The 25,985-nt window shown below is 37.7% G+C and overlaps 2 protein-coding genes across 4 annotated transcripts; one reads left to right on the forward strand and one right to left on the reverse strand.

The window, feature by feature from the left end:
• Positions 1–349: 349 nt before the first annotated feature.
• Positions 350–6,065, reverse strand: cdo1 (cysteine dioxygenase, type I). The gene is made up of 5 exons (XM_074637380.1): positions 5,809–6,065; positions 4,119–4,196; positions 3,108–3,265; positions 2,493–2,662; positions 350–1,339 (listed from the first exon to the last, which is right to left on the reverse strand). The coding sequence occupies exons 1-5, from the start codon at positions 5,976–5,978 to the stop codon at positions 1,310–1,312; spliced, it is 606 nt and encodes a 201-aa protein (XP_074493481.1). The 5' UTR covers positions 5,979–6,065; the 3' UTR covers positions 350–1,309.
• A 4,365-nt stretch (positions 6,066–10,430) lies between these two features.
• On the forward strand, positions 10,431–24,472 carry ap3s1 (adaptor related protein complex 3 subunit sigma 1). Of its 3 annotated transcripts, XM_074637383.1 has the most exons (8): positions 10,431–10,764; positions 15,607–15,698; positions 16,372–16,483; positions 16,615–16,686; positions 18,936–19,043; positions 20,403–20,444; positions 23,164–23,206; positions 23,630–23,720. In XM_074637383.1, exons 1-6 carry the CDS (start codon positions 10,696–10,698, stop codon positions 20,436–20,438), a joined length of 489 nt encoding a protein of 162 aa, XP_074493484.1. In that variant the 5' UTR covers positions 10,431–10,695; the 3' UTR covers positions 20,439–20,444; positions 23,164–23,206; positions 23,630–23,720. The 3 variants fall into 3 exon arrangements, with proteins under 3 accessions (XP_074493484.1, XP_074493483.1, XP_074493482.1); XM_074637382.1 differs by lacking the exon at positions 23,164–23,206 and having other exon boundaries at positions 23,630–24,472; XM_074637381.1 differs by lacking the exons at positions 20,403–20,444; positions 23,164–23,206 and having other exon boundaries at positions 10,436–10,764; positions 23,630–24,472.
• Positions 24,473–25,985: the final 1,513 nt, after the last annotated feature.

The raw sequence follows: 25,985 nt of genomic DNA on the forward strand, positions 1-25,985 counted from the left end.
GGTCAGGTTAATGACCGATCAATATTCCCCCTCGTATCAAAGTACAGAGGGCCACGCATGCATTAGTTTGCTCGCCGGGCTGATGCCAGACGGGGCTTATCTGCGGATGAATTGCTGCACAATTATTGTAATGTACTTTTATGTCACCATTAATGAACCATTAGAGGTTGTTAGCCAGCATTTACTATACAATATATCAGTAAGAAGTACTGAAGCTTAAGCGTTTTACACCCAGCATCCCACACCAAAAGGCACACATGTATCTTTGGTTTGGTGCATTTTATGAGCTTGTGTGCCGACACATAATTAATTACAAAAACACAAAAAATAAAGACAACACAAAATGAAGTTCTGTGAAAGGGTAATGGTGTTTAATGGTCTACAGTTATGGCCAGATAATTAATCACTTACTGCATCACAGAAATCATCCATGCATTTGACAGTGCTATGAGAGGTGCTAAGCTGTAAAAACTACACACTTTATAAATACAGCTACAATTAAAATATGCCAAAATCCTGAGAAAAGGTTTGAGTTTTATCTAAACATGTCGTCTGCTAATAGTACAAAAGACTCTCTCGGTCACAACTTGAATACGTTTAGGAAGCTTGCTGATTTAAAAACGCTCTCTTCCCTGCAAATAAATTACAACCATCGCACTTTTAAAAACAACACAACTCTAAAGCTTTACATTTCTTTCTTCCAAATGGAACAAACTTTTTTTGTACTGTAATTAGATTATACAAACAATGTTACACTTTACAAATTTCAACAGGTGTTAAGAATATTTCGAGTGGTATAAATGGACAGTAAATACAGCTATAAAAGTGCTACATCGATAACAAAAAACTGTTGATTGCAGAACTGTTTTCCTTTTCTAGCGATATAAAATTTAAACACTATAACAGCAATATTTCCCCCCCTTTTTTAAATGCTAAAGCTCTCTACTCACTGACTATGGGGCCATAACTTGACAAAAGTGTGGTTACACAGGTCGTGGATAGACAGGAATGTTGTTATTGGGAAAGGTTCTCCTCAGGCCCAGCAAACAAAAGGCAGATTCAATCCATGTCCAAGCCTATTCATGCATTCGTCCTGCGCTCATCAGTATTTGCCAAGCTCACACTGGGCAGCGATAAAGCCATTCTAATTACTGGGTTGTCCTTTTGAACCGGCCCGCTCCAGATTTTTAAATGGGTTGCTTAGTCATAGCAGGTCCACGTTTCGCCTCCCCAGCAGTTTCCCTTGAATCAATTTTCACAACATTGTCATTTTAAATGCAACATCATCCGGAGCCTCCTCTGGTGACCATTAGTTGTTCTCTTGTGAGAGTGTGGTTTCCTAAGAAAAGAGTGGAAATCAGAAGAAGTTAGACCGTGGGGTCAGGTCATTAGTCACTGAATTACACATATATAACTCTTCCTGCTGTCTTACCCAATGCTATAAAAGGGTTATTCAAAGTCTGTGTAATAAAGCACCTAATTGGTCATCCATCAAAAAAGAAAAAACAACCTCAGACCACAACAACTGTTGAGATCTGGGGCCATATAGTGAGTTAAGTTCATTGTGTACGCACACTTACGTACTTCTACTATCTTATCTCCTCTGTTTGGTGTTGCAATCTAATGCACTAACTTGACGGTGTTATGGTCAAGGTAAGCTTACACAACTTGGTAGACTTCAGATAAGGCCACTGTTGTTGGCAGGGAGGCCGAAGCAGCCAGATGTCCTAAAGGTGCTCTTTTGTTTGACATCATTTGTCTGTAATTTATTTTATTATGTGCAGGATTACAATCTTACAGGAAACATTCTATCTAAAACGGTTAATTTGATTTGTCTCTCCCTGAACATTAAAAACTGCTCTCACATGTTCAATAAAAAAAATGTCTTGCCTGCTAAAGCGACATTTTTGTTGAAACAGCACCACATGGAAACACATGGAATGGAAACTTTCTGTTAACGAGCTGAATCTTTAAGGGGCGCTGCTTTAATTGCATCTATATATTATATAAGCTGTGCTTAATGAGGGCAGCATGGCACTATAAAAACCTCCCACTTCCTGCACATAAGGCAGGGGGGGCGAGGCCTGTCTGATCCTGTGTGTGGTGGTAATATGTGGTAATATCGGAAAATAACTACAACGCAGTTATGCATTTATATAACACATCTTAAAGGCGTTTATAGTATGTTTATGAATTAAATCTGTTAACTTCAACAAGAGTCTCTGTGTTCAGTTGATGCTAACATATATAGTAACATTACTTTAGGCTGTCAGTGTTTTGCATGCGATGCTATGATTAAAAGAGTTTTTTTGTACTGTGCATATTGTCATAATATCACATATCTCTGGGTTTAACTTCCCACATTTACAGTTTCAAAACTTACACCGACAGAATTTTACTTTGCAAAATTTGGGGCGTCCAAAGACCAAGAAATACTCCTTGGTTATTGTACATTGAATACATAAGTATTAAAACCATAAAAAGTCTCTTACAAATGGAGTCCTTTCTCCGTATTTGCTCCAGAAGGTCATCTTGACAGTGTTCCTGTGCCCCGTCCGCTGGTCAAAGGTCTGGCACGACTGGAATGGGGGACTGTACAGGTGCAAGCTGGCTGCACACTCTGTGTGGCTGCCATTTTCCACACGATGCAGGCCGAGGGAGTCTAAAATATGCACAAACACACACACACACACACACACACACACACATTCATGAATGAGACACATACATTTAGGCAGCGCTTGCCACTGGAATGCTGTAAAAATGGAGCTCACAGGCGGTTCTTGGCAGTCACACCAAACATCACACCAGGGCTCTGCTGGCTTTGGAGAAATACTCAGTCAGCAGAGATTTGGGTGAGACCTGTGAGACCAGTTTAACGTTACGTAACCGCGGAGGTTGGAAACTTTTGTATAACTCTGCAAAGTTATTACACAATTCTCCGGACTGTTTCAGAGATAACACGTAATCTCGTGATTGTTTGTTCTATTGTAATCAACGCAGCATGATAATGTGAGTGTTTCATTGAATTAAGAACCAGTTTCAGACTTCGCATCTACATAGACAAACAAGTATGAGTAAGAGTGAATGGCGGTTTGGTTTCTCACCGTTTATGTAAGCGACCTTGTTTTCCTGGAGAATCCTCTGTGACTTCTGGACCATGTCTCCTTTTGATTTACTGTCCGGCCAGTCAAACAGCGTCTCCTTCAGCTGACCCTGCAGCAGCTTCATGAAACAATGGGAGTCTGTGTGGTCGTGGATGCTACTGCAAGTTGTGAGGAAACACACAAGCATACAGTGTCAGAATAGGACCCCCTTCATGACCCAAAAGCAACAATAAAAATCTGTCCTGTAAAGGATTTTGAGACAGTTTTCAGAAACTCTGGATCTCTTTTTCTTCTTGTGTTATCAACTGTTCCTCCAGACTGGCAAATACTAGATTCATGCATAATATAATGCAATGTCAATACAATCTTGTAAGTAATAAGCCATAACAATTGCACAACATTTTTGTTTCCTGAACACTACAACAGCCATATTTGTAACCATTACTTTTACCACATCCCTATTACTGCAGTAGATATGCATACTAATGTTTTGGCACTAAACATGATTGTTCTGGTGTGAGAACAGTGGTGCTTCTGAGGAACACGCCTATGTTTTACAAGAGCAAAGATACATGTTTTACTACACTGCTTCTGCAGTAGGGATGTGAAAAAAAATAATATGTAATCAATCGTATAAAGACACTGCTATCATCAACCCGTAACAAACTTGTATTAATGTTTCCATTTCCATAGACTTGTGGTTCAGGTGATATTTGCTGACATTGTGAGACATGCGAAAGATATCATCAAATAACATCTATTTACACAACCGTTCTGTCTAGAACATTGGACTCTCTTATCTCTATTAACTTGATACAATAATTGCCAAAGAAAAATCCCTTTAATAAACAACACAGTTAATAGCTTTAAGCAACAGGTATAATAATAATATCTCGGAGACCTTGTTGATACAAAATTAAAATGAGCGAATTTGATAATACTGCATTTTACAATAAATAATGCACGATCATGTTATGGCTAATTCAGATTTTGCATGTGAAAGCATCTCACCTGCCATGGCCTTCTCCCCAGCACAGAATCATGAGATTGAACTTCCCGTTACCCTCATCAACCAAGTTCCTTGTGTACCTGCAAAAGAGGACAAATTGTTAAACAGGGAACAGGGAGCAACATGTGGAGACGTACAGTGCATTATTAAAAGGTCTCAAATGAGAACTTTTTGTCACAAATTGTGAATTAAATGTACTGTAAATGTTTTTGATGAAGTTGAGACATGAAACAAACTAGTATAGAAACATGTGCTCTTTTATAACAAATAAATAAATAAATAATTTTCCAATAATGTAGAATCATTTTAGGACAAATCTCAATGTGAGCTTTAATATTCGAGCATTATGAGGTTTATTTTTTTATCAAAATTTTCATTTATGTGACTAACACCAGTTTCCACAAAGTAAACCTATATCCTCCTGAGACCCAGCCCAGGTGATATGGCATGTGTTTTTTTTAATCAATTTGAATGTATTCTTGGTTTAATATCACTCTACGGCCATAATCTGTTCATTTTTTTAGTCTTTTCACACTGAAATGGTCCTGTGGTACACTACAGTGGACATGCTGTAAAATAAAAAATAAAGTTTAAAAAGCCTAAATTGTAAGATTTTCTTTTAACCCTAAATAGGAAGGAAATAACACAAAAAAAGTAATTGGAAGACTTGTTTTACTCGGTTCCCAGGAGGATATTGTACTTGCAATGCACCACTTATTGTAAAAAAACAGAATTATAATCTATCACCTGCACTAAAATCCAGCTTGACAACAGAGAAGTCCCTGATATTTAATAATAATGTTTTTTATTATTTCCATACAGATAATGTGCTCGTGTCATATAGGACCTCCTGCGTCCTTGCTTGCTCTGTAAATATTGTTGACGTTGTGTCTACACGTTTTTCTGCTACGTATGTGTGATTCAGTCAGTCTGCAAATATTATGGAGGCAGCTGCAGCTCGCTGGTGGACAACAGACAGACAGACAGACAGTCAGTCAGTCGGGTGTGTGTCGGTTCTCTGTGTTGATTGGATCGGCCGCTCACCCTCCCTCCATTCAGCCCTCTCGGATCAAAACACTGGAGCTATTGAAACCGCTTGAATAGAGCAGCTCCCATATTTTGTAGTGAGGAGCCTCCACTGCACAGATAAACATCCACAATAAACTGTTTCCTGTGAGCATATCAGCTCTATGTTTAAGTGGCGTTTATTAATTCATATGAATTCTGTTTTTTTTTTGTTTTTTTTTAATCTTTTATTCAAATAAGACGCGACGAAGCTGCTATTCTGTTTGGAAACAACACAGTTTTCATTCAATTATATGTTGTTGTTTTTTAATTATAGACATTTTAACATCTGAATTTGAATTTTTTTAAATGCATTATATTCATCATATTTTTTCAAGGGCAGGTTGACTTAAAGAGCAGCTATTAAAAGTGTTTGTTTTTTTACAATAAAAATTAAGAGCAGACACAATATGAACAAAAGTTTAAAAATATATATCATAATAATATGATTGAAAAAAACACATTTGGACTAAAGTTAAACCCCACTAGGCCGAAGTGACGGATTAAGATTGCAGAGCAAAGAGTGCAAAGTGCATCAGCATAATAAATGAGTTATATCTGATTACTAGTAAATTGCTGTCAAATATCAGAAGCATTGTGAAAGCAGGCTTGTTTTGTTTTCTTTACCTGTACTGGTCAAACTTTGCATATTTCATCCAGTCCTGAGGGTTGCTCTCATATGCTTCCATAATATCTTGGACCTCCTCCACATTGATGCAGTCACCCTCGAAGATCTTATGCAGGATTTTGATCAGGTCATCCAGAGTCTCTGGCTTCACCACCTCGGTGTGCTCCATCTCTCTGCAGTAGCTTTTATTCTTTCAGATATTTCTCTTCAGGTTAAACAACAGGTTTCTCTTACCAACTTTGTACAGTCGTTTACTTTTTATAGGCTTGTCCCTGCAATTTGGGGGCGAGGAGCTGGTGTTGGACTGTACCATTATGGGAGAAGGTGAACGCCCACAGCACACAGTCTCATTTAAATACCTTGGGTTATGAGCACAGAATGAAATACTGAGAAAAAATGTAGGCTGCATCTTCAACACCCTCACTCCATAGAAATGTTGGATTTTTTTTTATTTTGCACGTTTTCATCAAAACTGCATTCATCTCACACATTAAGAACTTGGACTAATCCTCTTTGACTCCAATTCCACCACGTTGTCACAAACACAACCTCCCCCTTCTCCTCTCTCTCTCTCTTTCTCACTGAGGCATTTCTCCAACAATAGATGTGCAGTCTGCTTTTAATGGGCACTCTCCTCAGAAATTCCCTGCCTAAGGTGTGTGTGTGTGTGTGTGTGTTTGTGTGCAGAGAAGTGGGAATGGAAAAGAAAAAATGTGGGAAAATAAAGGTTGAATGGTTGAATATGGTTTTATTTTTTTATTCCTATAATCACCCTTGTTTTGGTTGCATTTAAGTGAAGAGATTATATGCCATAACTCTTGCAAACGCATGAAAAACTAGGTGCAACCAAACTCTTTATGAGAACTTTATTTGATCCACTGATTATTGATTGGGAACATACAGCACATATGTAAATTGATTGTAATGTACGATGTTGTATTATGTGATTTTATGTAAGATGTGCTATTCTGTATTTTTTTATTTATTTTCTTTTTCTTAAAAGCCCCCTGCAAATTAGCTATGGCTAGAAGTCCTATATACCTTGCATCGGTTGCACATTAATTAAGTGTAACAATGCCTATGTATTGTCCCTGTCAAATAAACTGATAAATAATAAATAAATATATAAAAAATGGGACGAAAAGGGATGAAAATGGTAGTTATTAAAATATCTAAAGGGAAGAACAGGACAAAGGGAAAGTGATTCTTTAACACTGCAGATAATGGTTTACTTAATTCAACAAAGCACTGACCTGTGTGTCCTTGTCACCTCACTTAGGGAATCTTGTCAAACCAAACAAGGTAATCTGATGGATCATCCCATAAAGACATGCATGTGCAGGGTGTGAGTGAAACATTGTTGCACACTACACTACTCAACTAATTTAGCCTGATGAGGAACTATTCAGTTATGTGAGAAAGTGTTAAGGATAGTCCACTAAATGCCAGAAGTAAAAGTCCTCATTGAGGAGCTGCTGTATATGGTTGGGCAATTATAACGGAATGTCCCTTGAAGTTAATAAAGTTACTATCTATCTAACTAACTAACTGTAACAGTGCACCGTTTCCATCTGAAATGTGACCCTTCAGACTCAGATCAGCAGGCAACTGGAGGCAAATTGAACAAATGCATGTGTGCATTTGTGTATGTGAGCATGATTAAGTTAAAAAAAACAAATTCTCTAAGATATACTTGTGTACAAAACGAGACACAGACAGACAATCAGATACAAGGAGTGATGCTTCTGTCCATGTTTTTGATATCACACCCAACATCCTGTAATCGGCGTGTCCTTGGCACCGTATGTCAGACAGTCCGGCTATCTCTCAGCTCCCACTAAATCATAAATCGTTCTTGTGAATACAACACATTCCTTCACATAAATACACGGGTCATTCACACGTCAAAGTGCTCCACCCACTTAAAAAGAAGAAGAAAGAAAACAACATGACAGATAGAGTAGTTCAGGTTATTGTTGGTCAAATATTGGGCAGATAAAATGTACAAAGTGTTTGCTCTTGCATGCTTCTGAGCAGTGGTTGCTCAGAAATACAACATATCAAATACCACTGCAAGTGTCAGAGTACTCAGTTGCAACCTTGAGTTCAATGTCTTCCCCTTGCTATTGGAGAATATGGAGGAACAGCACACTTTTCACATTTTTTGGAAATGGATACCACAGGTTTTCCAAACCACAGCTGTTCTGGATGTTCCAGCAGGGAAACAGTCTGTCAGTGTCAGTCTGTCAGAGGACAATCCTCTTTTGGCTGAAGAAAAAGGTGGTTACATATAGCATAAAAAGTTCAGACTGTTCTTTGCATCAGAGGTTGTGGTGTGTTTTCCTCTGAGCTGCCACATCATCAATACCACATATGCTAAGGCTCCACCTGGTGGCTAAAACTTACTTTACCAAGCTGGTACCAGTAATAAAGGGTTATTAAACTGATGCTCTTTTAGGACAGTTTGGTTTCACAGAAAATTACATTTAAACTGGTTTGTTGGTTTTGTAAATCTTTTAAAAAAAGAATACTTTAATATGACGTTTGTTTGGCTTGAGCAAGGTTACATGTGCTGGTTTATAGATTATCTCCATTGGCTATGAACCATTTTATGCAGTACAAGTAAATCATTCCGTCTCAAACTGCACTGACACTGTCACATTTCATGTCTGCAAGGTCCAGGAATCCCAATGGCTTTGTAAATCTGAAAAAGAAACAATATTACACTTGTTTTAATTCCCAAAACTTGGACACAGATGTTTTTTTTGTTCATTTTAAGTAGTTCACTTTTCTAAATGCACGGTTTTGTTTTTATGTGCTCATACTAACAACAGAACAGTTATTGACTTGTCCATAAATCAAAAACAACAACAAAATTTCCCAACTGCAGACTTTTCTCAATTTATGTGACAATTTGTATGCATTTTTAAACCATCTCCATGACAAAACAGCACTACTACACTCATTACTTTTAAAGTATTATTAAATAGAATTCTAGAGCTACTATGTGTGTTTATTGTGAATGCAATTTTGTCTACTTATTCCACTATTCTGCAATGTTTGATGATGATGATGATGATTATTATTATTATTATTTTTGATATTATATTATTATTACCATAGCATGCTTCAAATACATTGAACTGGATGAAAACATTTGAATTGTTGAAATTTCTCTGAAAACAACTTCTGTTGTAATAAACACTATAGAATTGGACCAGGATCAATTGATAGCGTAATAAAGTGACTTCATGTGTAATTTACTAATATAAAAAAAAGTTGATTTTGTTACACTTCAAACAAATAGACAAATTAGTGGGTGGCAAACAGAACATTACATTACATTGAAAAGGATAAAATAATAAGAATTACTTTAGAATTAATCAAATTTAATAAAGAAGAAATAAAAAATCTGTCACTTTACAGGATACAGGCTACTTAAAAGCCCCAAGATGTTTTGTAAGGGATTTATTGCTGCTGTTGTGCAAAAGTTACTGCATTATCTAATTTTGTAGTGAATTATTAGTTACTATTAGTGATAGTAGTGATAGATTAGTGATTTTTATTTATTATTTTTATGATACACTTTCTGATATCATTCATATCAATCAATAATAGTGTAAAGATCCGAGAAAAAGAGCCAAACTAAACAACAACAAGGCTACAATAACCATAAATAATGAATACATAAACAACAAGCACGAGTATATAAATGGGCAAATCAATCAACAATTTAAGATTATTCATTTATTTTGTTATTAATTAACAAAATTAGTTTAAATTTTAGGGGTCAAAACTAGTTTCCAATTAGATTTGAATAAGTAACTGAAATAAATGGTGTAGCATAAATCATATTTGTAAGACCCAATCAAAACGGAAAGAACAATAGGACTGCAACAAATAAATACTTAAAACAATTAAAACACTAAATATTTGTCAAAACACAACAAATTGAGACAGGCACCTATTTATTATTATTATTATTATTATTATTATTATTATCATTATTATAATTATCATAATTATAATTATTATTACTATTATTATTATTATTATTATCATTCTTAATATTATTATTATTACTATTACTATTATTATTATTATTATTATTATTAATAATATTATTACTATTACTATTACAATTATTATTATTATAATCATTATTATTTTTTATTATTATTATTACTATTATATTATCATTATTATTGTTGTTATTATTATTGTTATTATTATTGTTATTATTATTATTATCATTATTATAATTATAATTACAATTATTATTACTATTATTATTATTATTATTATTATCATTCTTAATATTATTACTATTACTATTACAATTATTATTATTATAATCATTATTATTTTGTATTATTATTATTACTATTATATTATCATTATTATTGTTGTTATTATTATTGTTATTATTATTGTTATTATTATTATTATTATTATTATAATATTCTTCTTCTTATTATTATTATTAATAATTATTATTATTATTATCATACTGTATTGCGCCACTGCATGGATGATTCAAGTATCACTCTTAGGAATAACTAATCACTGTTTCTCTGTGTTTTTCCCTCTGCGGTTCGCAGCGCTGAGGTTTTTGACCCATCTCGGCTGCTGTAGCCGGAGGAGGAGGAGGAGGAGGAGGAAGAGGAGGAGGAGGAGAGCATGACTGGTCCTTTGACGTGGAATATTTCCGTAAAGAGACGATGGAGGTGTAGCAGCAGCGTGTAGCTCCAAGCTATCCCGTATTAACCTTTACACAGAGCCGGGATCTAGTCGTGAATCTGATCCGGGTCTCCGGGAGCTGCCGGACTACAGTCTCTCAGACTGACCCCCTTTCTGCTCCCCGCCTCCCTCCACCAGCTACAATCATGATAAGAGCCATCTTAATATTCAACAACCACGGGAAACCTCGGCTTTCTAAATTCTACGAGCACTATGTGAGTAGCATCTTATTTATTTACCTCTCTCTAGTGTTCACAGAGAGGCGGAAGTGGATTACAAACATCAATCCGTGGCTGTTTACATACTTTGTGTGATGTTTTCTTGAAGCCGATGTAGCTAATATCTTGAATGCATTCGTGTAATGTGTCACACAGTTTGAATGAGAAGGTGTGTATGCTACTTTACTACCTCCCAGTGATGTGATGTTGTTTCACACTGACCCTGGTGCGGGTAGGATGTCGCTATACAATATGAATAATTAAACGTGTGCGAGGCTCTCACATGTCTGCTGAGAGGCTGGATGAACAAATCCTGTTAGATCCAGCTGTTGGTTGATGAACAAACAGGACTTCTCCTGTTAGATCCAGCTGTTGTTGGTTGATGAACAAACAGGACTTCTCATGTTAAATCCAGCTGTTGGTGATGAACAAACTGGACTTCTGGTGTTAAATCCAGCTGTTATTGGAGATGATGAACACAGAGGAGTGAGTTCACTCTGTTTGGGTCACATGACTGTAATGACGCCCTTGTGAGTGTCTCGTGCTCTCTCCAGCCTTTCACTGGTTCAATCAGCTTTATTGTCATCAACATGGAGGAGAGACCTACCTGCAATGAATAATACTGTGGCTCCATGCAGGTATACAGCTAACCGCTTATGTAATATCCTTTGTTGGCCAGCAAGCTGTGTTGGCTTGTTCTCATAATTGGATTTATATCTCAAGGTTGGCTGCCTGCCCCTTCTTTAATATTGCTGCTACAATAGCAAGGTGACTTCCTAGACCGAGCAATTTAATTAACTGGCAACTATTTTCAATATCAGTTAATAATTTTATGTCATTTTTTTTAAGCAAAAAGGCCAAACATGTGCAGGTAACAGCTTCTCAAATGTGAGTTTTGAGGTTTCTTTGTGGTGGAATAACTCAATTATAGCTCAAGTATAGGAGCAAATGTGATTTAAAAAAAAATATTTTTTATAAAATGGTCACTATATCCTGACAGTAGTGCACGAGACAGGTAATTTGTCCTCCGGTGCTCCTAATGACATCTATAAGATTTCACAGTCCGGAGGAAAACAACCAATCAGAGCCGAGCTGGAGCCTTGCCGTCTCTGAGCAGCTGTCAGTCACTCGCAAACTCCGATCAAACGGTCAAACTAGACAGCGCTGATCAAATATGAATCAATATTCTTTAACTGTAATGCCTATTTGTCACATAAAATGTTTTCAGAAACATCTCCGTGTGCTGTTTAGCTGTAAAATGAGAAAGTTTGTGACCCGTGAGATAAGTTGAGGAAACACCAAGCACCGCCCACCAGCCGGAGCAAACAATAAAAGAACGCTCTCTCTCTGGAATGACCTGTGATTGGTCAAAGTCTCCCATCACGGGCTAGGTTTTCTAAAGCCTGAAAACAGAGCCATGAGGAGGTGCAGAAGTCTAGTTTTCTCTCAGAACACTTGAATTACAATATGCTGAAAGGTTATTATGGAATTTTTTTCCCAATGATGCCAAAAATATACTGCCTACTGCAGGTTTAAATTAAATTACTTGGACTTTACTTGAGTATTTCCATTTTCTGTTACTTTATATTTCTACTGCACTACAATTCAGAAGCAAATATTGCACTTTTTTGATTTTATTCATCCTTTATTGAACCAGAAAGGTCCCATCCCGTACAATATCTCTTCTGCCAGGAAGTCCCGGTCAAGATGGGCATCAAGTAAAAGTTTCATATATACGAGTACAAACAGGGACAGAAAACATCACAATGAAAAACATACCAAAACACAACAACAGACACAAACCATCCAGGAATCAGAGGCTAAAATAATCAATGCAAAAATAATGTCACTTGTTAAAAGCAACTACACTGTTCTGTAAAAACAGATTTTAAAATATTTTCAAACATGTCAAGTGAGGGTAACAATTTCAACTTAAGTATGCCTCGCAGCTCATTCCAAGCTTGCAGAGCGTGAAAGGAAAAGGCAGATTCACCCAGCTGAGCTCCAATCAGGTGATCAGGACCAAGAGGAGGCTTCACTACATTTATTTGATAACTTAAGTTACTATTGCTACTAATCTTGCAGATTTAGATTAATACATGTAATACAACATATAATTAACAAAGAAAATATGATGCATTATTATAGGTTTAGATATGATTTATTAATGCAATAATTATAATACAATGATATACATTATTCTGAAATGCACCATTCTGCATACTTTTGGTACTTTAAGTATATTTTGATGGTAATACTTTTGTATTTATGTAACATTTTGAATGCAGAACTTTTACTTGTAACAGTATTTTTACACTGTGGCATTGTTACTTTTACTCAAGTACAACATGAGTACTTCTTTCACCACTTGTTGTATGTTAGTATGTGAATATCTTTGTTTTTTAGGGCTGCAACTAACAAATATTTCCATTCACAGTTAATCTTCTGATTATTTTTCAATCAGTTGGTCTATAAAATGTCAGAAAACTGTGAAAATTCCCCAGAGCCCAATGCGCTGCCTTCAAATTGCTGTTTTTTTGTCCGACCATCAGTATAAAACACACAAATATTTAGTTTACTATCATTATAAGACAAAGAAAAGCAGCGAATCTTCACATAGTATGAGAAGCTGGACCCAGCAAGTGTTTCGCATTTTGACTTGAAAAATCACTCAAAAACAATCGATTATTGACTAATGGTTTCAGATCTACGATTTGGACAGCAGGTCGGGTAAAACGAGACATTCAAAGATGTCCCGTTTGGCTCTGGGAAACAATGCTGGGAATGTTTCACATTTTATTTTTTGTCATTTTATAGACAAATGATTAAAATAAAAAGTGCAGGCCTAAAACAGTGTTGCTTCATTCAGCGTGTTCCAATATCTATTTATTGAGATACACATGGATGTGTTTGTATTTCAGGAGGATGAATTGAAATTGATTGGATTGTAAGACGGCTATGTAGACGCCATCTGTTCTATTGAACGCTGGGGTGTCGGCTTACTGGCTGGCAGGGTCTAATATTTCACACGTACTGGTGGCTGTGAAAACTATTTTCAGCAGACAGTTTATTTACTTATGTTAAGTTATGAACTCTTAGTGCTGCTTCAGTGCTTCATTGTATAATATATCTAATCATATACAGTTAGTGACAATGTTACAGCTGCAAATCTTTGTTAGCTTAGCTTTGTGTAATCACATGCTTTGAGTTTACACTTTACTTTAATCCCCCTCTTTAGTATTCATAAGCAGCATATAAACCTTGAATACATAACACACTTTAATGTATTTGTAAGCAGCTATAACTCCTGCTGTGGCCACCTGTAAGAGGAGGCTGGTGTGTGTGTGTGAACAGATAAAAACACAGATGTAATATTATAAAATACATCTTCATAGGAGACGTTATAATTGCTGATACGTACTGTACATTGTCTGTGCTTACAACTACATTATAGTGTGTTATAGAGTATTTATAAGATACATTTTCTGGCCTTTATTGGACAGTTTACAGTGAAGACGCAGACAGGAAACATGAACGAGAGAGAGAAAGAGATATGACATGTAACAAAGTGGGGGAATGTGGTTATATAGCATGTGTCTGCACCATTATGCCACCTGTATGCCCTTGAATTTCTAATGTTTCCCACACTGAAATTAAGGAAGAGGGGTGTTACTGCTGTTCGTACTTTGCCAACATTTAGAGGAAGGTTGCAGGTTCAGAAGGCCAAATGTTGTCCAGACTGACGCACAGAAACCAGAGTCCATTAAAACACCAGAATCTAGAAGTTTAAAAAGATGCTGCTGTTTTTCAGTCTTCCAGCTGTATCATTAAACTGTGAGTACCGTATCCCTACTAGTCCCGTGCTACAAGTCACATGACCAATACAGCCTTCCAGCCAGCTGCATACTGGACGGCCTCTTCTCTCCTTGGTGCTCACTGACCTGTTATGCATCCCGAGAGGACATTAGCACCCTTTGGTGAGGCTGGCTTAATGTTAGAGCTGCACACAAGATTATAACCTTTTGATTGAGGATTTAAGGTTGGATTAAAAATCCTCAGACTGGGGATGCCACCAACCATTATTTTCATTATACAATGTCTTGTTTTGCCCACAACTCAAAGATATTCAGTTTACTGTCAGAAAATATTCACATTTAAGAAGCTGGAATCAGAGAATTTTGAATTTCTTTTCTTAAAAAATTGCTCAAACTGATTAATCAATTATCAAAATAGTTGGCAATTAATTGATTAATTGTTGCAGCTCTACCTCAGACCATATGTTTCTGGGTTCTTCCTACCTTGAGTGTGCATTTTCATTTTGATCAGTTAAAATATGTTTAATCCCAATGCAGAAGTCTGTTATTGAGAAACCAAATGAAACTTGAGTCTGGTTTTTGTGCCACGGGACTTTGGCCCTCCTATTAATTCAGGAAATCTTCAACTATGAATCCACTCTTTAAGCCTTTTAGTGCTTGCAAAACACGCCCGAGGATATTTGAGGTTTTAAACAGAATCTCATCCATTAGCAAACAATAAGATGAGCCTGCCTTGGTTCAGCTCCTGAAATGACATCATTGCCTGTGTAGCCTGGGGGCACTAGCGTATGTTTAGACATGACAAAGAGAGCGGTTGGTATATAAATCATGTTTTTTCACTCAGAACTAATGCATATATTAAAGAAAAAGTGAGGTGAAGGGAAATGTCAATTTACCCGCCAGCCCAGTCATCTGGATAGAAGTAATGAAAAGGCTCACTGGAGGCAATTAAGTGCACAAACAACACGTTATTTACCATCTTGTCTCTGTTTAACCATCTCTTGTTTCCTCGTTCATCCCGCAGAATGAAGACACGGAGCAACAGATCATCAGGGAAACCTTCCACTTGGTCTCGAAAAGAGATGAGAACGTCTGTAATTTCCTAGAAGGTGGAATGTAAGCAAGCATGTAGTGTGGGAACTATAACAAGTGTGTCTAAATACTCAGATCATTTCACACAATAAAGGAAGGCTCAGAGGGCTTTATCGATGGTAACGGTGTTTGTTTAAAGTTCATCTATCATTCAGGGAATGAGGAACCGAGTAGGTATCATTTTACATTGGGGAACTTCACCGATCGCACCTGTTACTCTTGCACTTTTTTTCCCTCTCTGGCGCCTCAAATTGCCACGTGGTTCTAGAAATATTGTATTTTAGTGTACATTAAGCTTTAGACAACCACTGAGTATTATCACATCAAGCAAAAAACACTTTATTCACATTTCTATTTGGGGGATTACACAGGATTAGGGGGGTTACAACATTTCCTGTGGCTCAAGCCATTGATCACTGAGGGCTTATCAAACCCAGTCCCAGACTAGATAAACATCTTTTATATCTTCTCATGTTAGTATATCATATCTTTACATATGTTGACTATTGATCAAAAACATCCTGTTGTTCCCCCCCCCCCCCTATGCTCCTGTGTCATAACATATCATAAACATGACAAAGATCGTATGTAAATGTGCTGTCGTCGGTGACTGACCTGATGATCACTGTGTTTGTTTGTGTTTAATGTATTGCCTCAGGAGGACGGGTGTAATGTTTCCTTGTCCCCTGTGTTTCAGGTTGATTGGCGGATCAGACTACAAGCTGATCTACAGACACTACGCCACGCTCTACTTTGTGTTTTGTGTGGACTCCTCGGAGAGTGAACTAGGAATTTTAGACTTAATCCAGGTAAAATCCTGGGGAACCGTACAGTAGTAGTGCATCTGTTACACTCTCAATTATTGATTTGCTTTTGTGTTACAATCAATGGCAAATCTGTTTTTTTTGTTTTTTTTACATTAAATTCTTTCTATTTTCAGGTATTTGTGGAGACGCTCGACAAATGCTTTGAGAACGTCTGTGAGCTTGACTTAATTTTCCATGTAGACAAGGTAGGAAATACTTTTGAAACTGTTTACCTCTTTGTGATGTTACGTATTTCAGCCTGTTCTCATTCCCAGAGCGTCAAATACCGACGTTTTTGTCACGGGCGTCAACATTCGATACCGATGTGCAAGGAACCCTTTAGCGCCGGTATGAGACGCACCAGGCTTTCCATTAACTACAATGTAAATGCATCTACAGCAACAGGAAACGCTCAGAGAAAGTGCCGTGGTGACATAATTTAAAGAGTGAATGAGACACAGAGCGGGCGGTCGGGGAGGGTAGGTGGATGCGTTCAACAAACTCAGGAGACCGCTCTTCATGTCCCGGGCGTCCCGTTACAATCAACTGTTCGTACATGTCCCCTGTTCACAACGTTCCGTGTCATTTTTACTGTACAAATATAGTCATTTTAAGCCCAACCAATGTACCCAATGTAGTGTTTTTCTTAAACCTAACTAAGGGGTTTTGTTGCCTAAACCTAAGCAAGTGTTTTTGTTTAATTCATATTAGGCACGTGTTTACTGCAACTGAAAAGTGAAGCTGAGGGTCTGACAAAGCGTCAGCATGTGACGAGTTGGGATGAGAACGTGTTGCATATTTATAAAACTTCTTTAATGTTTGTTTGATCCTAGAAAGTAGAAATAAGTTGTAATATAAACCCTGGGTTATTGTTGCCTCGTATTATAGTGTCACATTTATCTGGTGACTGGTGTCTTGTGTTGTAACGGATTAGCTGTTGTGACATTAACAGATTTTCAGTGACTTCCCAGATTTTGTAGTTGAGCAATTTGCACAGTCGTCACTGGTTTGTGACTCTACATGTTTGTTGTTACAAGCAACTTCTTTAAAACAACTTAAATACATGTTATTAGAACTGAAATGATTAGTCAATTAACTGATTAATCAATGAGTTAATCAGCAACTATTTTGTGAATTGATTCATCACTAGCAATTTTTTTAAGCAAAATTGCCAAACATTCTCATCTTCAGGAGGATTTGCTGCTTGTCTTTGTCTTCTATGATCTCATGTGAACTGATTATCTTTGAGTTTTAGGCTGCTGCTCGGACAAAAAAAGCAATTTAAATTTGTCATCTATTGTTCTCGCAGATTTTAACACACTATAATGTGTTTATTGTTTTTCAACAACTGTAACTCATGAAATGGAGGCTGGTATATAAATAGATAATGAATGACAATTTAGTAAAACACAGTTGTATAGTATAAAATGTATCATCAAAGAAGTTATAATTGATGAATACTGGGCTTGCCGAAGCACAAATGTGAAGAAACTTTAAAAATCGGTCCTGTCCCGGCTGAAAAGTGAGATTTTCTTATCATAATCTGATCTGAAAAAAATCATGTGCCTCCGTGTCCGCCGGTGCTGCTAACGGCATCTGCAAGATTTCACAGACAGAAGAAAAAACAACCAATCAGAGTCGAGTCTGCCGTCCAGCTGCCGCCTATGAGCCAGCTGTCAATCTTCTTCTTTTTTTTTTTACCTTTATTTATTCAGGGGGAGGTTCACTGAGAGCAATGCTCTCTTTTTCAGGAACGCCCTGATCACATTCACACCTGGAAGCTGCCCAGTACAACCACAGTCTGATCTGCTGGCCACTGAGCAGCTCCACTGGAGCGGTTGGGGTTAAGGGCCTTGCTCAAGGGCACCTCAGTGCTGGTAATGAGGGAGGGGCAAGCGCTGCTTTTCACTTTCCCCACCCAGATTTATCCTGCCGGCCCAGGGGATTGAATCGGCGACCTTCCGGTCTCAAGCTCGCAATCACTCGTGAACTCCGACCAAACTGTCAAACTAGGCAGCGCTGATCAAATATGAATCAATATTATGTTACTGTAATGCCTATTTCTCTCCTCAAATGTTTTGACCCGGCAGCCAAGTTGAGAACAGTTGAGGAAATACCAAGCACCGCCCACCAACCAGAGCACAGCCAACAGGAGCGCTCAACAGGAACGCTCTCTCTCTGAAATGACCTGTGATTGGTCAAAGTCTCCTATCACGGGCTAGATTTTTTAAAGCCTGAAAACAGAGCTATGAGGACGTGCAGAAGTCTAGTTTTCTCTCAGAGCACTTGAATTACAATATGCTGAAAGGTTATTATGAAATTTTTGCCCAATGATGCCAAAAATACACCGCCTACTGCCACTTTAAATATTTGGAATTTGAAGCACATGCAAATCACTGTTAAAAAATATTTGGTTAATGATATTAAGACGTGAGTCGCATGTTATTTTTCTCAGGTCCACAACATTCTGGCGGAGATGGTGATGGGTGGGATGGTCCTGGAGACCAACATGAATGAAATCATCACACAGGTGGATGCCCAGAACAAGATGGAGAAGTCTGAGGTAAGCATGACCCTGCCCCGTCCACTGTATGTACTGTATGACACGTATGATCCTACCTCCAGTACTCTCTGCGGTATCGTATCCAGTATGAAGGCATGTGTGTATGCTGCACCCTGCATGTTCCTCTCCAGTGACCTTGTGGATGCTCCCTACCTATACTCTTGAGTGTTTGTGCTCTCTCCTCTCGCTGCTGCACTGCTCTCAACACAGGTCAAGACTCAACATATCCTCTCCCGTATCCCTCAGTCCTACAGCATCATAGTCATCAATTTATCATTATTACGGAAACTTAACTTAACGTACCATTAACCACGGAATCTCACAATCACCATCCTATTTATATCATGTAGAGTTGACATTATACTCATGAAAACAGGCTGCTTGTAGGCTTTACCTTCTTATTATTCTAGAGGAGAATGTGAATTTTTAGTAAATGCTTTTCCAGTGTGTTTTTGTTACATCTATAAGCCAGTGTCCTTGCTTAGATGTTTGCTCTATGCAAGGACATCGCTTTGCTTTCCATGCAGCTTCTGCTAGCAGATAAACATTCATTTACTTGTTGGGAAGTTTTAATCAGACAGACAGCCAGAGACAATTTCATGAAATCATTTCTGTTTTGCATAATGTGGATTTTAGCCTCTAGTAGTCCTAAAACTTATAATTTGATTTGGCTTTTGTTTTTAAAATGCTTACAGTGCACTAAATGTCTAAACATTGAGGCAATGTTTTCAATAAGAAACGCTGACTTGCACAAATTTGTTGTATTTTGTTGCTTACACGACAAAGTGAAGGGTCAGTTTTTTTAACTGGCTGACCTCAATTGTGTGCTCTAACATTTTTAATTAAAATGATAATTTAGTGTTAACAAAGTAGACTTTTTTTCTAATAATCTGACCTGCATTGTGCGCTGTTAATGAGACACAATCTTCTTTTTGATTGCTGTTCTGTAAGCAGAGTCTTTTACTGTTCTACGATCATCAGAGCTGCTCTGTCCTTCCCTCTTGGACCTACCCTAGACCGCAGTGTGTGTTTTTCACACTGATGCTAATTCAAAATGACATTGGCCATTTATAGGGCAGTGTCTTGGGAACAAGGAATGAGCTGTTCTCCTTCCAAGACTGATTAAGTGGAATTCATGCTTTTTTTTTTTTTTACATCAAACTTTCTCAAATATTATCTTTATTTTTTTTTTGCTACAAAAATAATTGTGGGAAAAGCTCTTAAAGATGTGGTCTACGATAGGTCCTATCACTTTTTTCTGTGGAGATAAACTGTAATTACTTTAATCTGCTTTAACATTCCTCATTCCTCTTTTTCCTGACCCTGTCTAGTTCTTTCCATTCTTCTCTCTCTTTACAGACGTTTATCTTTCAGTCTACCAGGCAGGACAGGTAGACACAGGTACTGCTAAATTTACAACCAAGTACTGTAACCTTAACTGAAGTTTACTCCCCCCACACCCCGCCCTTGAGTCTCACCATATGGCCCTCCATGTAATAGCAAACTGACGTCACTAACATACAGTCGGAATCTTTCATGGCAGACCCAAAAATTATGCCACTGGTGGTTGAGCGTACGGGGAGTGGACTGGATAATGGAAACAGCTGACAGTATAATGCAATCTATTACAGTAGATAAATACATATTATCTTTGTAAAGTTTGAAACGTTGAACTGCTGTTGAGACTGTGTCCGAGAGGTGGTTGTTCAACTCTAAGATCATTTCTGAAGCTGTAGTTTGTGGCGGTGCATTATACATAATGTCAGGTGTTCCTATTATATTGTCCTCCCACTGTAGTTTAAATAAAAATAAATCTAACAGACTAGAGACGCTACAGAACTCTTTGTGTCTCTTGCTTTAAAAGGCCTTTTTTATTATCTTCTGAGTTCTTAAACCCATTTTTAGAAAATATGTTCATTATTTAATCTCATCTCCGTGTACACGATATGCGTGGCGTTCAAGTGGACAAGTCGCGAAGAATACCGCTGCTAAACGGCAATATTAACGTTACTGTCAGCATCTAGAAGCCACAGAGGCTAACAATTTAGCAAGCTAGCAAGTGGGGTATATAATGCAGGAAATGCAAAGGCATAACGAGAGAGGAAAAAGATGAGGCCGTTGGGAATATCAACATTTTCCTCAGACTTATTATAAATTAAAAAGAAAAACAATATACGACTAAAATTACAATATATTAACTTATTATGCACCGAAAAATTAACTTCCATGGGCAACAAACACGTCACAAGTCGTGAACTCGGAGCTTTCAGAAACTTTCCACTAACGGGGTCGTGAATACAACATGAGGGGGGCGTTCATATGGGCCCAACTCGTAAACACGGTAAACACCACCCCATTTGAAGGCACCATATCCACTATATTCCCAATATGTGAACTATCATTCAACATACATTTGTTTGAATAAACAGTAGTATGTATCTTTTCGGAATTCGGACACACTGAGCAGTAATTTACATCGCCAATTTCTGAGAGCCTTCTTGCCGGTCGGAGACATGTAACCATGGTAACCCGTGCCGACCTCATGTGAAAAAAAAGGATGATTTGTGAGAATCAAAGTCTGAATTAATTTGAAAAAGATATCACACCTAGCAAAGTGGAATATTATACATACAGTTATTGATGTTACAGAGCTGTCCCGCAACGTCTGTTATGGACGTTGTCGTCACTACCGCATTGCATTGTGGGATATTTATGCCGCTCTAGTGTCCGGCGTTTCATACTGTAATATTTCACAGGCAATAGTATGCAATTCCCGTACTATTGGATTCATACTAAGGTTTCGGACACACTAAAAAATCTCACATGCTGTTAACACGTACTAAATAACATATTAGTGTGGAATTTGGGACGCAACCACAGTTGGACGCATAACTCCTGGTAAAATGGCAAATTGTAGTTGTGTTTGGACAGAGCCAGGCTAGCTGTTTCCTATACGCATATTACCCAAACTGATGACCTATTCCTTTAAGGTCTCACCCTCTTAACCACATGTAGTTTGCCTTAAACCAACAATAAAACCCTCTACTGTAGACTCTTTATCCCGGTTTTTCTTCTGCTCCGCTGTCCGCCACAGACAAGAGATGGGCTACTGCTCCAGCCTTTAATACGGCTCTCTGACTTACATAGACCAGAGAATCAAGCCATTGTCGTGTGTTACACAGCTGGTGTGGCTATTTCTGTCCATATTATTAGTCACCCAGCGTTTGATTAACAACCCACTATTATGGACTTGCACAGTGGGTCTCCAGGCTACCCACTGCGAGGAATAAACCATCTCGAGTCCGGCTCCTGAATACCGAGCCCGTGTGCTGAATCAGCATTCCTCTCGGTTAACGCCACGGTCATCTTTCCTCCCAACACAAGTCTCCTTGATTCTTGGCAGAAGGAGGAATGCCCCATAAGACAAACGGTCCATTGAAATAACCTTGTGAAAATAAGTGAAGTGGATAAATCGACATTCCAGACATACTTTCTGTGTGTCATATCACTAAATGATTTACGAGACTGCTCGTAACTTCGAATGTGTTCCTAACCGAGGCCAATGAGAACATGCAGTTCTCTGTGACCTTTTGGCCATTTTTGGGTCTGTCTGCTAAAGATTCAGTCGGGGATCTCTAACCGCACTGATTCTCAAATGTCTGCTCACACTTGAGACAAAAACATCACATCATTCACTCTCCACAGATGTGTTTTATTGCTCCACAAAGCTAAACTACCTTGATGCTTTCTTTAAAAACTAAACTAAATTGCTGTCATACAGTTTCACATTGAGATTCATTGTGTTAGAGTGGAGTGCCTCCTCTGTCCGTGAGAATAGATTTCCCATCGTAGTTTAGTACTACCAGGCTTACAACCTCCTCATGTCATCAGTAGTTAACGCCCAGATGTGTAAATGGCACTCCCTATTCACAAATATGTATTTAGATAGCTAGTCATGTGTAGTCCTTCCAGAGGTAATTAAGCCCACTAGAAGTACAGTATCACCTGTATTATTATGGCTAATATCATGTTAATTTGACACAGAAATTCTATACATACCTATCTATCCAAACATCATTTCCGTCTTCATATCCAAATCCATTTTTTCTGCTTTACCCAGTTCTCTCCTTGCATTTTTGCCCTTATCGGTCCTCAAGAGTCCGGTGGGTTCACTTTCCAAGCAATGCTGCCTTTTGTCCATTTGATGAATGTCCAGTACTGCTCAGTACATCCAACTAAGTGAATGGTGTAGTACAGTGTGTCCTCACAGTTGATTCATAATTGGCTCTGGTTGTGATGTAAATCATTCTATAGAACCAAATAATGCATGTGCATACGAAGCTATGAAAGCATCTGAATGTACATTTGCACATGTTGTCTGTCCTAGTAGCTGTCAGTGCTTTTGCATTTTGTCAGCAGGTGACTGTTTTTGTCTAGTACTCTGTTTAGCACAGTGTGTGTCCGTCTGTGTGTGTCCAATGTTCACTGTTCAATGTGTTGTCGTGCACAGCGTATTTTTTTTGATTCAATGATTTGTATCTTATCAACCCTCCATGTGTGTGTTTTGTATGTGTGTGTGTATATAGGCCGGTATTGCAGGAGCGCCTGCTCGTGCCGTATCAGCTGTAAAGAACATGAACCTCCCGGAAATGCCCCGAAACATCAACATTGGTGACATCAGCATAAAAGTGCCAAATTTACCCTCCTTCAAATAGTGGCAGCGAGATGGTGAACCTGCGGATGTCAGCCAATGTTTACCGTGATGCAATCTGTTTACCAAAACCTCAAATTACTAACTTTTATCAAAACTGTACATCTTGAAGGTACTGTGTGATTTGACACTCCTTGTTTTGGTGTTATCTTTTTTGTTTTTCCTATTAAAGAAAAGAATGTTTTACGTGTTTTTTTTTTTTTTTTCTGTTGGAAGGAAAAATGAAGTATTTATATTTATTTGTGGTACATTCCTTCTGCCTTGTTAGAGGTCGGCCCTTGACGTTCAGCTGCTACAGTGCAGATCTGTGTCAGTTTGTAACTGGAATTATTTCACTGACTCAAGTGTTTACTTAAAATAGAAAGCGTGGCAGGTAGTGACGTCTTATTGGTTTGGTTATTCCAGACTAGATGAATCATTCAATGGAGGAAAAGAGCATGAAACTATTTTGAATACCAGATTGGAACAGATCTGCTACAGTGTTGAAAGTCGTACATTACAGCTTGTTTGTAAAATCAGTGCAAAGAATATTATTATATTACAGATATGCTGTGTGACAGAAATATGGATATATATGCTGAATGATTTTCTCTTTTCTTATTTGTATGCAAAATATTTTTAAATGATTTATCATGTCTTATGAAATAATTATCTTAATTTTAATCTGTGCATGTCTTTTTTTCTCTTCTTTTTCAACATAATAAACTGTCGAAATTCAGCCTTTGTGTTTGCCTTATTTCATTATTACTATTATTTTATATTGTCAATATGTGTTAAATATAGTACACTTGACAAAATGTCCGTAGGTGCAGCATGTCATTACATCGTCTCTGGTTCCATGTTCCACTTGTAAGATCTTGCTTAACAACACTACATGTGGTCGGTCATCACTTTAGGTTAGGACCATGAAACATAACAATATTGTACCACTTTCTAAAGGGGCCTTTATAATTACTTTGGAAGATGTAACTGCAATTGACTGCATTAAAGGTTAATAAATAATTCTCTAATGCTTTAATTATCAGTTATAAGCAGTTAATAAGAATACATATTGGGTTGTGAAAACTCTGCCTGTTTGAACAATTATTTCTAGAAAAGGGCTGCAGAAGATCCATTTGTTAACACCTCATAAGTACTTAACAGTTGCAGACTTGATTTACCCTTTATTAATGCCTGCAGAAATCTTATTGATGACTTATTAGAAAGTGAGAAACCCATGAGCACTTAGTATTGGATTGCCAACATATATATAATTCCATTACTACCAAAAATAAAGGCTAAACACCTGCCAATGGGATTTTTTATTAGCATGGCAACTCAGAATGTGTTGTTATATGTCAGAGCTGATTACTATGGGCGAATTTAAGTCCATTCTAAAGGATCAAGAAAGTGGCACTCAAGGTTGATGAGATGTTTGTGCCGCCCTCTTAGAAATTCAAGAACAATCACATCATCCTATAGAGGGCCACTTTCTTGATCCTTTAGAATGGGTTTAAATTCCTCCATAGTAATCAACCGACAATTTCAGGTCCTTCTGTACATTATTCCGGGAAGAAGGAGCAGCGTATTTAAAAGCTTTTTTGCATATCAATGGCTTCACTGACCCATGAGGTATTAGTACATTATTTATGAACCACAACAAAAGCATTAGTTATGACATAATCCCTTTATAATGGGTGCCTTCTCAGTGAGTGGTAGCCTACTAGTAAGCAGTGGTGGAATGTAACTAAGTACATTTACTTGAGTACTGACATAGGGGAGAGTGGGGTAAGATGAGCCAGTGGGTAAGTTGACCCACCCCCTGTATCTTGGCAACTGTGATTATGTTTTGTCATGTGACCATAAATTCAGGAAGTACCCATCATTTCTATCTTGCTGTGATGAAGTGAAGCACATGGGAGAAGTGGTAAGTACTTTTTTACACCAAAAACAGTTTTTTCCCTATCAAAGTAAATTTTCTGCATGTCAGGAATAATGAATGTTAGGTCAAAGCAAATTTATCCAGGTCTAAAAAAATATATTATACATGTTGGTGATTTACTCAGGTATAACACCATGTTAATCCCTTCGCTAAAGATTAGCCTGAATTGCTAAACTGGGCCATTTTTTCCAAAATGGTAGCTATGGGGCAAAGTGAGCCAAAGGCTATGGGGTAAGTTGAGCCACTGGCACACTAATATTCTACTATTATTCCGAGCCACTGGCTCAACTTACCCCACCATAAATTAACC

The sequence above is a fragment of the Sebastes fasciatus genome, chromosome 6 (genome assembly GCF_043250625.1).
Source record: "Sebastes fasciatus isolate fSebFas1 chromosome 6, fSebFas1.pri, whole genome shotgun sequence".
Classification (NCBI taxonomy): Eukaryota; Metazoa; Chordata; class Actinopteri; order Perciformes; family Sebastidae; genus Sebastes; species Sebastes fasciatus.